At 43.6% G+C, this 14,090-nt stretch overlaps 1 protein-coding gene across 1 annotated transcript in view; it reads right to left on the bottom strand.

The window, feature by feature from the left end:
- Nucleotides 1-547: 547 nt before the first annotated feature.
- The window catches only part of LOC121549714 (hepatocyte growth factor-like), a 30,279-nt gene continuing 16,736 nt past the window's right edge, over nucleotides 548-14,090 (bottom strand). The window contains exons 10-18 of the mRNA XM_041861560.2: nucleotides 12,978-13,071; nucleotides 11,556-11,677; nucleotides 10,291-10,326; nucleotides 9,819-9,933; nucleotides 6,193-6,267; nucleotides 3,675-3,812; nucleotides 3,341-3,447; nucleotides 1,453-1,595; nucleotides 548-1,293 (exon numbers count right to left, since the gene is read on the bottom strand). Coding sequence (XP_041717494.1) covers nucleotides 1,024-1,293; nucleotides 1,453-1,595; nucleotides 3,341-3,447; nucleotides 3,675-3,812; nucleotides 6,193-6,267; nucleotides 9,819-9,933; nucleotides 10,291-10,326; nucleotides 11,556-11,677; nucleotides 12,978-13,071 — 1,100 coding nt within the window. The 3' untranslated portion in view covers nucleotides 548-1,023. The remainder of the gene's footprint in view (nucleotides 1,294-1,452; nucleotides 1,596-3,340; nucleotides 3,448-3,674; nucleotides 3,813-6,192; nucleotides 6,268-9,818; nucleotides 9,934-10,290; nucleotides 10,327-11,555; nucleotides 11,678-12,977; nucleotides 13,072-14,090) is intronic.

Genomic DNA, 14,090 nt, shown 5'->3' with positions numbered 1-14,090 from the left:
TGAGAGTTACAACCTCTAGCTAGAGGTTGTTTCTAGACAGGTTTTAACTCTCACCATTCACCAAGTGGTAACTTCTAAATGACTGAACTTTTAGCCATTCCATCATGTGGCCTCAACGTGACCCAGTAGCCACGGATCGTACCAAGTCCTGTCTGGATCCCTCCTCGCATGACTCTGGTTTTGGTTCTGACCAAATTCAAGTATTTTCCAGGAGACAATACTGAGTCATCCATACCATTCCTATTGTCTTGTGGATGCAGTGAGAGAACGAATCAATTCATCCCTCTTTATGGCTTAAGAGTATTCATATATTTCACTCACAAAAATGAACTGTCCATGTGCCAGAAACTATTGTTTAGAAATGTTATTAAAGCTAACGTCTCAATCACACCGACAGCGTCAATGCGTTTTGGTACACCAGAAGTACATTCATTTCCAATGGAATGCTGCGTCTGCCTTGCAGCATTACGTTGCAGAGGCAGTTGCAGTGCATTCTGTGTGGTGCATATGTTGGATTTATCGAACGTATGTGTCAAACTGTATGCGTAGACGGCTTGACAGAAATGGTAGCAGAAGGTGAATGTTGACCTTTTGTTGCACACAATCCAGATGATGCTGCGTACTATTTTACGCAATGACGCTATCGGTGTGATCAAGGCATAACAACCTGGTCCTGCATTAACTCATTTGCATATTATAAAAATCCTTCATATCCTTTTCAGCCTCTCTGAACATGTCCTTGTATTCCCAGCCTCTGAACGTCCCAAAATATCTTTCCTTCATTCATGGTGTTTTTCCCTCCAGAAACGGAGGCGACGTCCAGCCACGAAGCCCCAAAATGGCTGCTTCCCATAAAGTCAGTTTCCACATTCTTACATCTCCCAACGGTCTTGTTAGTTAGGCATCCTCTGTTGGAGAGATCATTCCCCATCCTCCCGGCTTGTGGTACAGTCCTAAATATTCCACCCCTCCTCTTACAGTGCTGTAGTACAGTCCTGAATGTTCCACCCCTCCTCTTGCAGGCTAGTGGTACAGTCCTGAATGCTCCACCCCTCCTCTTGCAGGCTTGTGGTGCAGTCCTGAATGGAGCGGTTTGGTCGGTGCTTCTTCCAGTAGTTTTTCCTCCAACCTGGAGTAGTGTATGAAGACTTTGTGGATCCACCCCGAGTAGTAGGCCACATTGACGAAGATGGCGGGCCGCCGGGCCAGGGCACAGCCTCGGCCGTGGATGCTCACGCCCACAATTACTTTGCTCTCCCGCTCCTGGCACACCAACGGGCCACCGTAGTCTCTCTGTGAGGGACGAACCAAGTGCAGGTTAGCGTGGTGCTTATGCAGCCAATCAAAAGGCATTATGATAGATTTACGAATAGCTTGAAGTAATAATTGAGTCATGTGATGTCGAGTCAATGCATGTTTCAGATGATGTAGAGTAATGTATATGAAGCTCACCTCACACACTCCCTGGTCTTTCCTGCCCCCGGCACACACTTTGCTGTCAGAGACCGGCATGTTTTTGTCGTGGAGCTCAGAACACCTGTTGTTACTGACCATGGGCAGACTCACAGCTTTCAGTGCCCCCTCATATCCTGTCCCTGGACAGGAAGTAGCCGGAAATAAAGCAGGAAACAGTCAGTCTACTGTTCAAACACCATTTCACCATATTCCAAACCTATAGCCCTAGACAACATGTTTGTCTATATGGTGTCATTGTGGGGGACTTTATTCACACATTCAACACATGATATCCTAAGGTCTCTTTTCCTACAATATCATGGATCTCTTGATCCAATACCCCCCCCCCCCCTTGCTCAATTGGTATCAAGGGAACCTTGTACCTAACGTGTGCCAGGAATACGTTCTCCACACCATTACACTACCCCCACCAGCCTGTACCATTGACACCAGGCAGGATGGGGCCATGGACTCATGCTGCTTATGCCAAAACCTGACTCTGCCATCAGCATGATGCAACAGGAACCTGGATTCGTCGGACCAGGCAATGTTTTTCCACTACTCAATTGTCCAGTTTTGGTGATCGTGTGCCCACTGGAGACGCTTCTTCTTGTTTTTAGCTGATAGGAATGGAACCCGTTGTAGTTGTCTGCTGCAATAAGCCCATCCGTGAAAAGGACCGACGAGTTGTGCATTCCGAGATGCCGCTCTGCACACCACTGTTCTACTGCACTGTTATTTGTCTGTTTGTGGCCCGCCTGTTAGCTTGCATGATTCTTGCCATTCTCATTCGATCTCTCATCAACAAGCTGTTTTCGCCCACAGGACTGCCGCTGACTGGATTATTTTGTTTGTCGCACCATTCTCGCTAAACCCTGGACACTGTCATGTGTGAAAAGCCCAGGAGGCCGGCCGTTTCTGAGACACTGAAATCGGCACACCTGGCACCGACAATCATACCATGCTCAAAGTTGCTTAGGTCACTCATTTTGGCCATTCTAATGTTCAATCGAACAGTAACTGAATGCTTCGATGCCTGTCTGCCTGCTTTATATAGCAAGCCAAAGCCACGTGACTCACTGTCTGTAGGAGCAAACCATTTTCGTGAACAGGGTGGTGTACCTAATAAACTGGCCACTCAGTGTATATATATATATATATATATATATATATATATATATATATATATTGTGATGTCACGAGAGGCTGTGTCCTGGAGGGACGTTACATCCCCCTGAGGTGGCTGCAAACCCAGACAGCTATGGCTCCATCTGCTGGTATGGTCGGGAACTCCAACCCTCTATGGCCAATCTTCCCACGCAGCTGAAACAAATGAGGAGCTGATGAGCTGAAGGTTTGGGAAGGGAAGAGACACAGTCTCCAACGTGGGCTCTCTGGAGGACAAGAGTGCTGCACGTCCACTTCCATGAGGAATATAAGGATTTGGAGATACTTACCTTTGGGAAATACTCACCTTTGGATATATGCACCTGTGGAAATACGTGAGAGACATTTGGAAGGACTTTTTGCTGGGTTGGCCACTAGCTGCAACGTGGACTACAGTAAGGCTGGGGAAAAGTTATCTGAGCGAGTGAGAATCATGATTTTGGATGTGGAAGAGACATCCCTGAACTGTTAACCCTTAAAGAGCCACAAGAGAACAGAATTTTGTTATATTTTCGTTAATTTCCCAAGACCTATAATAAAATCCTTGTTTTGTTTGAACCTTGTCTCCTTGCACTACTTGAGCAATCCCGCTGAAAGCTGTGTAGCCTCTCGTGACGTCACAATATATATATATATATATATATATATATATATATATATACATAAGACACCACACAGGGATAAGACATAACATAGGGATAGTCATGTAGGGCAGTACCTTTGGTCTCTCCCCAGCCGTACATGAGACAGTTGGTTCCGTCTGTGATCCCACAGCCTGCTACTGGGAGCTGGATGGTGAAGGCATGCTCAGACAGAGGGGCAGGCCTAGGGGTGGACACATAAACACAGTGAGGATACACACACGTGAATGAATGAATGAATAAATAAATGGTTGCTGTGCCTACAATGCATGATTGAGAATGAATGAACGAATGAATGAATGGATGAATTGATGGATTAATTACACTTTTTTATTTATTTTACCCTTATTTTACCAGGTAAGTAAAATGGCTGACTGACTGACTCACTGAATGAATGAATGCTGTTCTTACTTGGCCAGTTTGAGCAGGGCCAGGTTGGATCCCTCTGGGCCACAGACCACGTGTGCGATGCGGAGCCTGGGATGGTCTGAGGATGAGTTGAGGTGAAGGAGGCCCACCTGTACACTGTACTCACTCAGGTCTGGAACACTGAGGACCACAGAGACTACTGTCAGAAACATTACATATAGGGTTGACCACACATTGACCAGTCAGTGTAACCTGAACATGGTATAAGCAGTATAAGCTGAACATTATACATAAGAAAAGATTAGCCACAGCTTGTGTAAACACTATAATATATAATAATAATAATAATAATATAATACAATACAGTAAAATACAGTATTGCAGTATTCTATTCTATTCTCTGTATGAACAACACTTAACATAACACTTATCATTGGCCACATACTTGACCACAGCTACCAGCATCACTAAACCGACAATAGACTACAGAAAGCCTCAGCATACACTCTACACACTCACTAAATCTGGCTCCTCAACTAACTGTGTTAAATGACCCACATACAGCACATCGCATAGTCAGCAACAAGCTACTGGACTAATGCTGATGCCAATGACCACAGTCTTGATGGAAGCAAGGTTCTGTAATGTCGGCATGAGGAGTACAGCTAAACCACTCACTACTGGAATACCAAGCATGAACGATAAGAATGCATTAGGAGTTTTACACAGTCTAGATGGGGAGGAAACAGTCCAGGTCTTATCTGATTGACAGACTAATCTTAAAGTTGGACTTCTGCGCTTAAGCCTTTTTTGTTATCTGTGGATGAGGCCTGGCTTGATTTGTTGCCAAAATGTCTCTCAAACAACTATGAAGTAATTGTAAGTTCATTGATAAAAGCTTCTTCTAAATGACCCTCTTATTACAGTGTGTCATCACAAGGCACAGGAGTTTTCCTGACCATAATATTATTTACCACAGACACTGTTACTTTGTAAAGCGTCTTTGGGTCCTTGAAAAGCACTCTACAAATTACATGTTTTTATTATTATTATTATTACTTGCCAATTCTTTGTTATAGCCTATTACTAGGGCTCAACATTTTCCTGACTGACTGACTGCCTGTCTGACTGACAAAAAAAACTCCTGGCCCAACCTCATATTTCTGGTGTACTATAGCACCAAAAACGAACAAAAATCTATTGAAAAACTGGGTCAAAAGCAAAACCATAATCTAAAGCCCATACATACATTAACACACTACATAGGTCAAGGAGCTTTTCTTTCAAACTGCTATTGCAGATCTGGACACAGTGACATGGTACGGGCCCAGAAGCTAAACAGATCTGTAGAGGCTGGAGCATCCTGGGCCATATCTCAGCTCTGCTGGGGCAGAGGGGCTGTCACTAGCCCTATCATAAACAGGATATGGGCAGGCTGCATCTTCACTTAGAATGTGAATGGGGAAAAGAGAAGATGGGAAGAGGGAGAGAGGGAGAGGAAGGGGGAGAGAGAGAAGGAGGGAGATGGGAAGAGAGAGGGGTAGGGAGGGAGGGTGGGTGGGAGATAGTCAGATAGAGGGAGAAAGAGAGAGACAGATAGAGGGAGATAGAGATATAGAGAGATAGTCAGATAGAGAGATATAGAGAGATAGAGATAGATAGAGATAGAGAGATAGTCAGATAGAGGGAGAAAGAGAGAGACAGATAGAGGGAGATAGAGATATAGAGAGATAGTCAGATAGAGAGAGATAGAGAGATAGAGAGATAGAGAGAGATAGAAAGATAGTCAGATAGAGGGAAATAGAGGGAGATAGAGAGAGTCAGATTGAGGGAGACAGAGGGAGATAGAGACCGACAGGGGGATGGAGAGAGTAGTAGGGAGAGGAAAAGACGGAGGCAGAGTAGGAGGAAGAATAAGAAACTGATAGAGAAGCAGAGAGAGCGTATTATATAGACACCCCAAGTAATTTCTTTTTTTTTTTCTCCCCAATTTCATGATATTACGATCTTGTCTCATCGCTGCAACTCCCCAACGGGCTTGGGAGAGGCGAAGGTCGAGTCATGCGTCCTCCGAAACATGACCCGCCAAGCCGCATTTCTTAACACCCGCTCACTTAACCCAGAAGCCAGCTGCACCAATGTGTCGGAGGAAACACTGTTCAACTGACGACCGAGTCAGCCTGCAGGTCGCCCGGCCCGCCACAAGGAGTCGCTAGAGTGCAATGAGCCAAGTAAAGCCCCCCCGGCCAAACTCTCCCCTAACCCAGACGACGTTGGGCCAATTGTGCACCACCCTATGGGACCCTGGTCACGGCCGGTAATGACACAGCCTGGGATTGAACCCCAGGCTGTTGTTAGTGACGCCGCAACACTGCGATGCAGTGACTTAGACCGCTGCGCCACTCGGGAGGCTGACCAGGTCTTTGTTTGAACTCTGTTTCCATTCAACCCTTGCTCTCCTCTTTACACCTCTTCTTCTCCCTATGCCTCCTACTGTCTCTCACCTCTGCTTTGAACGAGGGAAAAAATAATGTGAGATAAAGATGGATGGAGAGATTACCAGGAGGAGAAGCACTGTTGATCCGTCAGCACCCATTCCTCTCGGATCAGCGAGCCACCGCACCAGTGAGTGTTCCTGGGTAGGGAACACAGGACACCATGATGGGCTTAGTCCTATACTCTATGGATGCTGTTTGTACTGTAGCCTACTCTTAATAAAAAATAAAGGTGTTTTATTGTCACACAGGTGCAGTGAAATGTGTTGTTTTACAGGGTCAGCTATAGTAGTAAAGCACCCTAGAGAAAATGTGGGTTAGGTGCCTTGCTCAATGACACATCAACAGACTTTTCACATTGACAGCTCAGGTATTTGAACCAGCAACCTTTCGGTTACCAGCCCAACATTCTAACCACTAGGATACCTGTTGCCTTCTTCCATCCATGTCAAGTCATACAGTCAAACCTTGCGGTCTACCTCAATGTCTGGACATTGTTTCATAATGAGTGTGGATGTGTCTCAAATGACACCATATTCCGTATTTAGTGCACTGCTTTTGACCAGGGCCCAAGAGCTCTGGTCAAAAGTAGTGCAAATAGGATGCCATGTGGGACGAAACTTGTAAGGAGTAGATCGATCGTTATCCTGCTTCAATAATACAAAAGTTGGCATACACACAGAGCAGAGATCACCAAACGGTTGATCGCGATCGACTGGTCCAGGGCCGGACTGGGACAAGAATTCAGCTCTGGCATTTTATCCACACCAGCCCACATCACTGCGCACACCACCAACTCAGCCCAGCCTTGCACACACACCACATCCCCACACATACACCCTACACCCTGACCCTACACACCCTACTTAGACACAGGCAGTAGTGCTGACACATATGTAAAAACACCACTGGAGATACAGCTCACCACTATAACTGTTCCTCTGTCTGGAGATACAACTCACCACTATAACTGTTCCTCTGTCTGGAGATACAACTCACCACTATAACTGTTCCTCTGTCTGGAGATATAACTCACCACTATAACTGTTCCTCTGTCTGGAGATACAACACACCACTATAACTGTTCCTCTGTCTGGAGATACAACACACCACTATAACTGTTCCTCTGTCTGGAGATACAGCTCACCACTATAACTGTTCCTCTGTCTGGAGATACAACACACCACTATAACTGTTCCTCTGTCTGGAGATACAGTTCACCACTATAACTGTTCCTCTGTCTGGAGATACAACACACCACTATAACTGTTCCTCTGTCTGGAGATACAGCTCACCACTATAACTGTTCCTCTGTCTGGAGATACAACACACCACTATAACTGTTCCTCTGTCTGGAGATACAGCTCACCACTATAACTGTTCCTCTGTCTGGAGATACAACACACCACTATAACTGTGCCTCTGCTCCAGCCATTTGGTTACCCTCCCTGTTGTGCTGTCTATCTGTCTCAGCATCTTCTCTGCTGTCAGTGTGTGCTTCTTCTTGTTTTCTGTCTGTCTGTCTGTCTGTCTGTCTGCTTAAGCCTCATAAGTTATAAAAGAAAAGCTAACGACTTTATTTTGGAAATTAGTGCCTGTCATATGTGTTCCCCTGAATCAAAACCTACCATAAGTGTTAATTACTAAGGAGCACAAGACTAACATTTTCCCCTTGTGTCAGCCCATGATTTGATCAGTAATCATCTTATGAAGTCATTTATAGTGCTTTATTAACAAGTGTAATAAATAGACTACTGCGGTATTCAAAAAATAAGTTGTTTCATTTAACATATGCCAAGCAGAAATGCATGACTCATGATATTTTGATGTGTAACCTAATCCAGTGACTGACATGAATTTTGGGTTGACAATTAGACTATAGTTGCTATATTTTACTGTCGAAATAGGACTCCAGAGTTTCCTGATTAAATTGTTTCAATAGAGATGAATTACATACACTTAGAAAAAAGGTGCTTTCTAGAACCTAAAAGGGTTATTTGGCTGTCCCCATAGGAGAACCCTTTGAAAAACCCTTTTTGGTTCCAGGTAGAACCTTTTTCGGTTCCATGTAGAACCCTTTCCACAGAGGGTGCTACATGGAACCCAAAATGGTTCTACCTGGAACTAAGAGTGTATTTATGTGCACTAACTAATATAATATGCTAATTAAGTTGGGGTTCAACATCTGAGGAAGTGGAAACTCAAAGGACATTAACTAGATTGCTAACTCTAAATATAATACCCATTGCTAGTAGCTATGTATTCATCCAACAGTAGATTTAGTGTCCTAATAAAACTTTGCAATTGTAGGCTACTACCTATGAGACCTATAGGCCTATGCCCTCAGAATGGCCAGTGTGCATTTCACGCATGCCGCTCCATATCTTAAAGCCATATCATATCTTGGTTGTAGAATTGTTGCTATTAAGCTGAATAGAGAGTTGAGAAATAAAATTGATAACTCCAGAAAGCTGAGACCCTCCTCTCTTCGACAGGGACAAAGGGACAAAGCTTCTAAAGCTGTGTTTTTTTTTCTGCAATTGCATTTTTAAATGTTATATGATCAGAACACATTTTTCTCTCCAGCGCATGGGGGAGAGGAGAGTGGCTCGCTCATCACAGCAAAACAGGCACAGGGCAGACACTTTCATTACAGGAATCATGAGGATAATGTAATGCACTTAACTGTTTGACCAAATGAGTGAGGTGACAATGTAGAATGTGTTCTTGCTACGTTTACAGGCACCATTTTCGTTTTTTACAATCCATGATCTTGGCTGTCTACCTCATGGTTTCCCAAACTCGATCCTGGGGCACGTTTTGGTTTTTGCACAGCTGGTTCAAATAATCACAGCTTCATGATGAGTTGGTTATTTGAATCAGTTGTGTAGTGCTAGGGGGGGCCCCAGGACCGAGTTTGGGAAACCCTGGTCTAGCTGATGACAGAGTTGGAGCAGGTCTCTTTGCTGATGCCGCGTTTGACTTTGAATGTGAGTTTGCGTGACCTCAGCTCAGCCTATCAGAAAACCATTTTTTTGTTTGTTTTTCATACTTTTTCATACTTTTTTCATAGATACACCACATAAAACACATGGTAATGTTAAGACTTTTATACAACAAAGTTCAGTACACTCTTAGAAAAAAAGGTGCCATCTTTTTGGTTCCAGGTAGAACCCTTTTGGTTCCAGGTATAACCCTTTGGTTCCAGGTAGAACCCAAAGGGGATGTACCTGGAACCAAAAAGGGTTCTACCTGGAACCAAAAAGGGTGCTCCTATGGGGACAGCTGAAGAACCCTTTTGGAACCCTTTTTTCTAAGAGTGTACAGCTGTGTTCTAGCACAAACATAGGGCTGCCAAAACGAATACACTTTAAGGACTTCATCTTCAGAGCAATAACAAAATGGCACTTTGCTGAAAAGTGTTTAGCATAAAATGATATAGTGGGAGCACTTGTTTGCCTTGCAACTGACAGAAGACTCAAAGTAGGAGTATCATGCTTATGTGATGAGTCACTTGGCCTGAGACCTCAATGCCTAGACTTCAGCTCAGCTGGCTAACCTAAGACTTATGTTAGCTCCCATAGAAAATGCCTTTTAGCTCAGTTGGCTAACACTGTCCAGCACAAGAGACCTAGGTTCAAACCCAGGTCAGTCACACATTCAGTAGTGATGTTCCTGTGCAGAGACTTACCCTTTCTGGATGCTGACAACCCAGCTACCATCTTTAGCCTTGTGGACCTGGGCTCCTCCAACGATCCGGGTGGTCTTGTGGATGAAGCAGGATGGCTTGGACACGAGAGAGATGCCTTGGGGTAAGAAAAAAGACAACTCATCTGTGTTAGACTCTGGGGAAATAGTTTAACTTGCTATCATTACTAATGAAGAGAGTATGCTTGGTCCAGGTTTAATTATATTGAATGGCAGCGGGAGTGATCAGTTATCCAGCCAAGCATGAACTCAGGTAATAAATAAACTGTACAGCTATAAGAGAAAGTTAGGAACAGAGGGAGAAAGACAGAGAGAGAGGAAAGGGGAGGGAGATAGAGAGAAAGAGGGAGTGAGAGCGAAAGAGAGAAAGAAAGAGAGAGTGAGAGAGAGAGAAAGATAAATAAATAGTAAGGTGAATAGTATGCAAGAAAATGCAAAATTAATACGACACTCACTTCTTGGGTGGGCAGAGATGTTCGGAGACTTATCACCTGAAGCAAAACAATTCAACAATTCAACACACGTACCTCACAAAGACATGATATTTCACATGAACCCACTCAACATTAACATACAAAGCATGCAACCTCAACCTCAACTCCCCTCTACAAAACTATTCCTACCATTTCGTCCTAGCTCAACTTATCTCTGCATCTATCTGCATTTCAGTTGGGCGGCCATATTGAATTGAACCTACAGCAAATACATTTCCTCCTGCCGAGCTCCCAAAAACTTCAAAAGATATAACCGCAAGGACACTAGAAAGAGCTCCCCATCAATGTGAACCTATTACAGTCCGCCTAGGATGATACAGGGTACAACAAAAACAAATCACTAAACTCTGAATAACTGAATGCAAATAATAAAATCAGTCTGGATGAGATTCGACATCTGTTTGGAGTTTGAGCGTGTCACATTCTGTGCCAGTTAGCTAAGCGAAGCCACTGCACTAAGTCATAACATAACTGTAACAAGTGATGTGAGTGAGTGAAGCTTTGCAGCAAATTTCAGCAAACGCTGATGTTGGATATGTCGTTAAACTACATAATTCATTGTAGTATTACAAATGTGCAATAATCATGTCAACGGAAACATCACAAACAAAGCGATAACTGTATTACTCATGGAACTAAGCTCATTGCTGTGTTGTTGATGTCCCATAAGATTGATTGAACAACACTATGAGAGCTATGAGTGTTGCTAGACTCAATAATTTCACTGTACTTTTATACAATGACATTCAGTAAAGCTAAATGTAATTGAAGATGAGGCATCATCTGATGATTGGGCCGCTGATGAGACCTACTGGGTCGGAACTCAGGTCTTCTGTGCACGACAAGACTATGTTAACTGTCTGAGCTAAAGCCTAGGCACTAGCTCAGGGAGCTAACACAAGTCTTCAGGTCTCATACGAGATTACTCACCACACGATTATGGCTGACTCAACCATTTCCGTTATCGATTACTTGAGATGTAGGGTAGATGTAGGGTAGATGTAGGGTAGATGTAGGGTAGATGTAGGGTAGATTTAGGGTAGATGTAGGGTATATGTAGGGTAGATGTAGGGTAGATGTAGGGTAGATGTAGGGTAGATGTAGGGTAGATGTAGGGTAGATGTAGGGTAGATTTAGGGTAGATGTAGGGTAGATGTAGGGTAGATGTAGGGTGTATAGGGGATGAGACAAAGATTGGATGAAGACAGTTTTTTTTGTATTCTTACAGCGTTTGAGCTTGCAGTAATCCCATGGGATGGAGGGGTCTGTAGTGTGACACCAGGGGCCGTGCTTATCCTTGTCTGGATTCCTGCACAAGTTCCTCTCCAGACCCACACTGGATTCTCCACTGGAAAACACAACATATATGAGGACACATGCATAAGCACATACACACAAAGACACATACTGTAGATACACATATACTGTACAAAGGCGCACACACACACACACACACACACACACACATACACACACACATACAGTAAAGAGGCCAACGCGCACACACACATACATACACACAGAAAAGTCTGACACCCTAACTTTGTTCAGGTTGGAAACTTTGACTCAGCTGTTACTATAGGGGCAGTGAATCCCCAGAGTTCCAGCTATGCAGAGGCCTTACAAGGAAGCAAAGCAGAGTTTTGTGAAGAGTGCTCTGGGGAATTTGAAAGTATGCACTCCCAGTATTCACCACGGTTCAGACGCTACAGACTCAACTCAAAGATACAGTTCGAACACTGTAAACGTGGACTCAAGATCTGGTCGTATACTTCACTGCACATAGACTAAACCGAGCCTAAACAGATGCCTTCAGTAGTCTTGTTGAAACTGCAATTCCAATCCATCAGTTTCATACATTCAAAATAATTGGAATATCTTTAGATATGATCCAATTTGTTGGAGGGCTTGGGTCAGGATTGACTGGTACCCTCAGAAAAACAAAATGTGAGGAGAGGGGGCAACCGATTTGTCAGCCAGTGTGAAGATAATTTAACTTCCCCTGCCAATGTTAAACAAGCCACAACCTTTCCGCCGTTTTTCTGTGCTGACCCCTTGACCTTGTGCGAGGGGCAGACTCGCTGGCTGCGGGCCACATGAGGGAAGCTGATTGGCTTTGATCTGCTGGGCCGAGAAAGCACTTCCTGGGGTCACGGGTCAGCTCTGGCACATGTCCATCTGTCGCTGCCATTTTGGCTTTTAAAATTCCTTTAAATTAAGTAATTCTAGCAGCCAGGTCCAACGTTAGCTACGGTACTTTTGCATGGGGGCACACGGACGTGGAGAGACTAGGCGCCCCTCCAGGGTGGCTTGTTCTGGAAGTACTGTAAGGCTTCCTCTCTGTCAGCTAGACAAATAATAGCAGGCCTAGGACTGACCCGGGTGGGGCCCCTGATTTCCTCTCGTTGTTTGTTTTCACGGCTTAGCTTTGTTCATTTACAAGGGGATTTTCACTAAGCGACGGGAAATACCTCATCAATAAACAGTTAATCGAAAAAGCCAGAACATTTTTTTTAAATGTTAAAGAAACTTTCCCATAAATTGCTTGAACCCATAGTTTTACTTTTTCTCATGTGATTATGGATTGAGGGGTGAGTTCCAGTTTTGTGTGGCTGGTAAGTGTGTGTGACGTATGAGGTTTACTGTACCTGTTGCTATGATTTTCCCACAGTGCGCAGGGAATTCCTGATCTGGTCTTGGATAAATTGCCTGTGTAATTCCCTCCATTGTCCTCATAACAATCTGGGACAGAGAGAGATAGAGAGAAGGAGAAAATAAAAAATCCAGAATAGTCTAAAACCGACCCTAAATATGGCTTATTGATATTACCATCTTCAGTCTCTCTCGCTCTCTCTCACAGACATGCATGCACGCACACAGCTATACCCACAATGTAGAACAAAAGATGTTGATTCAACATAAATTTTAAGGCAACCAGCTGCAATAGGATAGTTAGTTGTTGAGCAAAACTCACAATCCTATTGCAGCTGGTTGCCTTAAAATTGTACATTGAATCAATACTTTTTTTTGGTGTGTACAGTCATGGTCAAAAGTTTTGAGAATGACACAAATGGAATGCTTGTAATTATACTTCAGTATACCATAGTAACATCTGACAAAAAATATCTAAAAACACTGAAGTAGCAAACTTTGTGAAGACCAATACTTGTGTCATTCTCAAAACTTTTGACCACGACTGTAGGTCCACTGAGAGAAAACATTCTGATATTGATGCTGTCGTAAAATAGGCACATTGAAACTGGGCTCGATTTGTGGTTTGGATCAATTTAACATGTTGGGCCACTCTATAATTGGTGGTTCCCAAATGCAATAAGAAAGCAAGGAAGATTTCTCCCCCATTTCGGCTGTTGTTAAGTAGAACCAGAGAGGTACCTGTAGTGACCAAAACACTCTCTCTCCTCCAGAAATGTGTGGTATTTTGAAATGCAAAGCATAGAAACATATGAGAGAGAGAGAATTCCAGCGAAGGTTGAATTGCTGGCTGACGATTTTTTGTTTCTTTTTGTAATTTGATGAAAAGGAATTTGCACCCAAACCCAAACCCAAACCCACACCAGCGATCACAGTGCATTCACAATATATTGCCACTGGAGTTTTGAGGTCAATTGCAAATACAGTATGTAACAGCAATACACCCGATTACACCACATATGTAGTCATTCATATAGCATACAGTATATTGTTTAAACATCTGTACCATGCAAAATTATAATTTTTTTGCTGTTTAAAGGGAACATACT

The sequence above is a fragment of the Coregonus clupeaformis genome, unplaced genomic scaffold (genome assembly GCF_020615455.1).
Source record: "Coregonus clupeaformis isolate EN_2021a unplaced genomic scaffold, ASM2061545v1 scaf0097, whole genome shotgun sequence".
NCBI classification, from domain to species: domain Eukaryota; kingdom Metazoa; phylum Chordata; class Actinopteri; order Salmoniformes; family Salmonidae; genus Coregonus; species Coregonus clupeaformis.
This window is presented reverse-complemented; position numbering and strand designations above follow the sequence as displayed.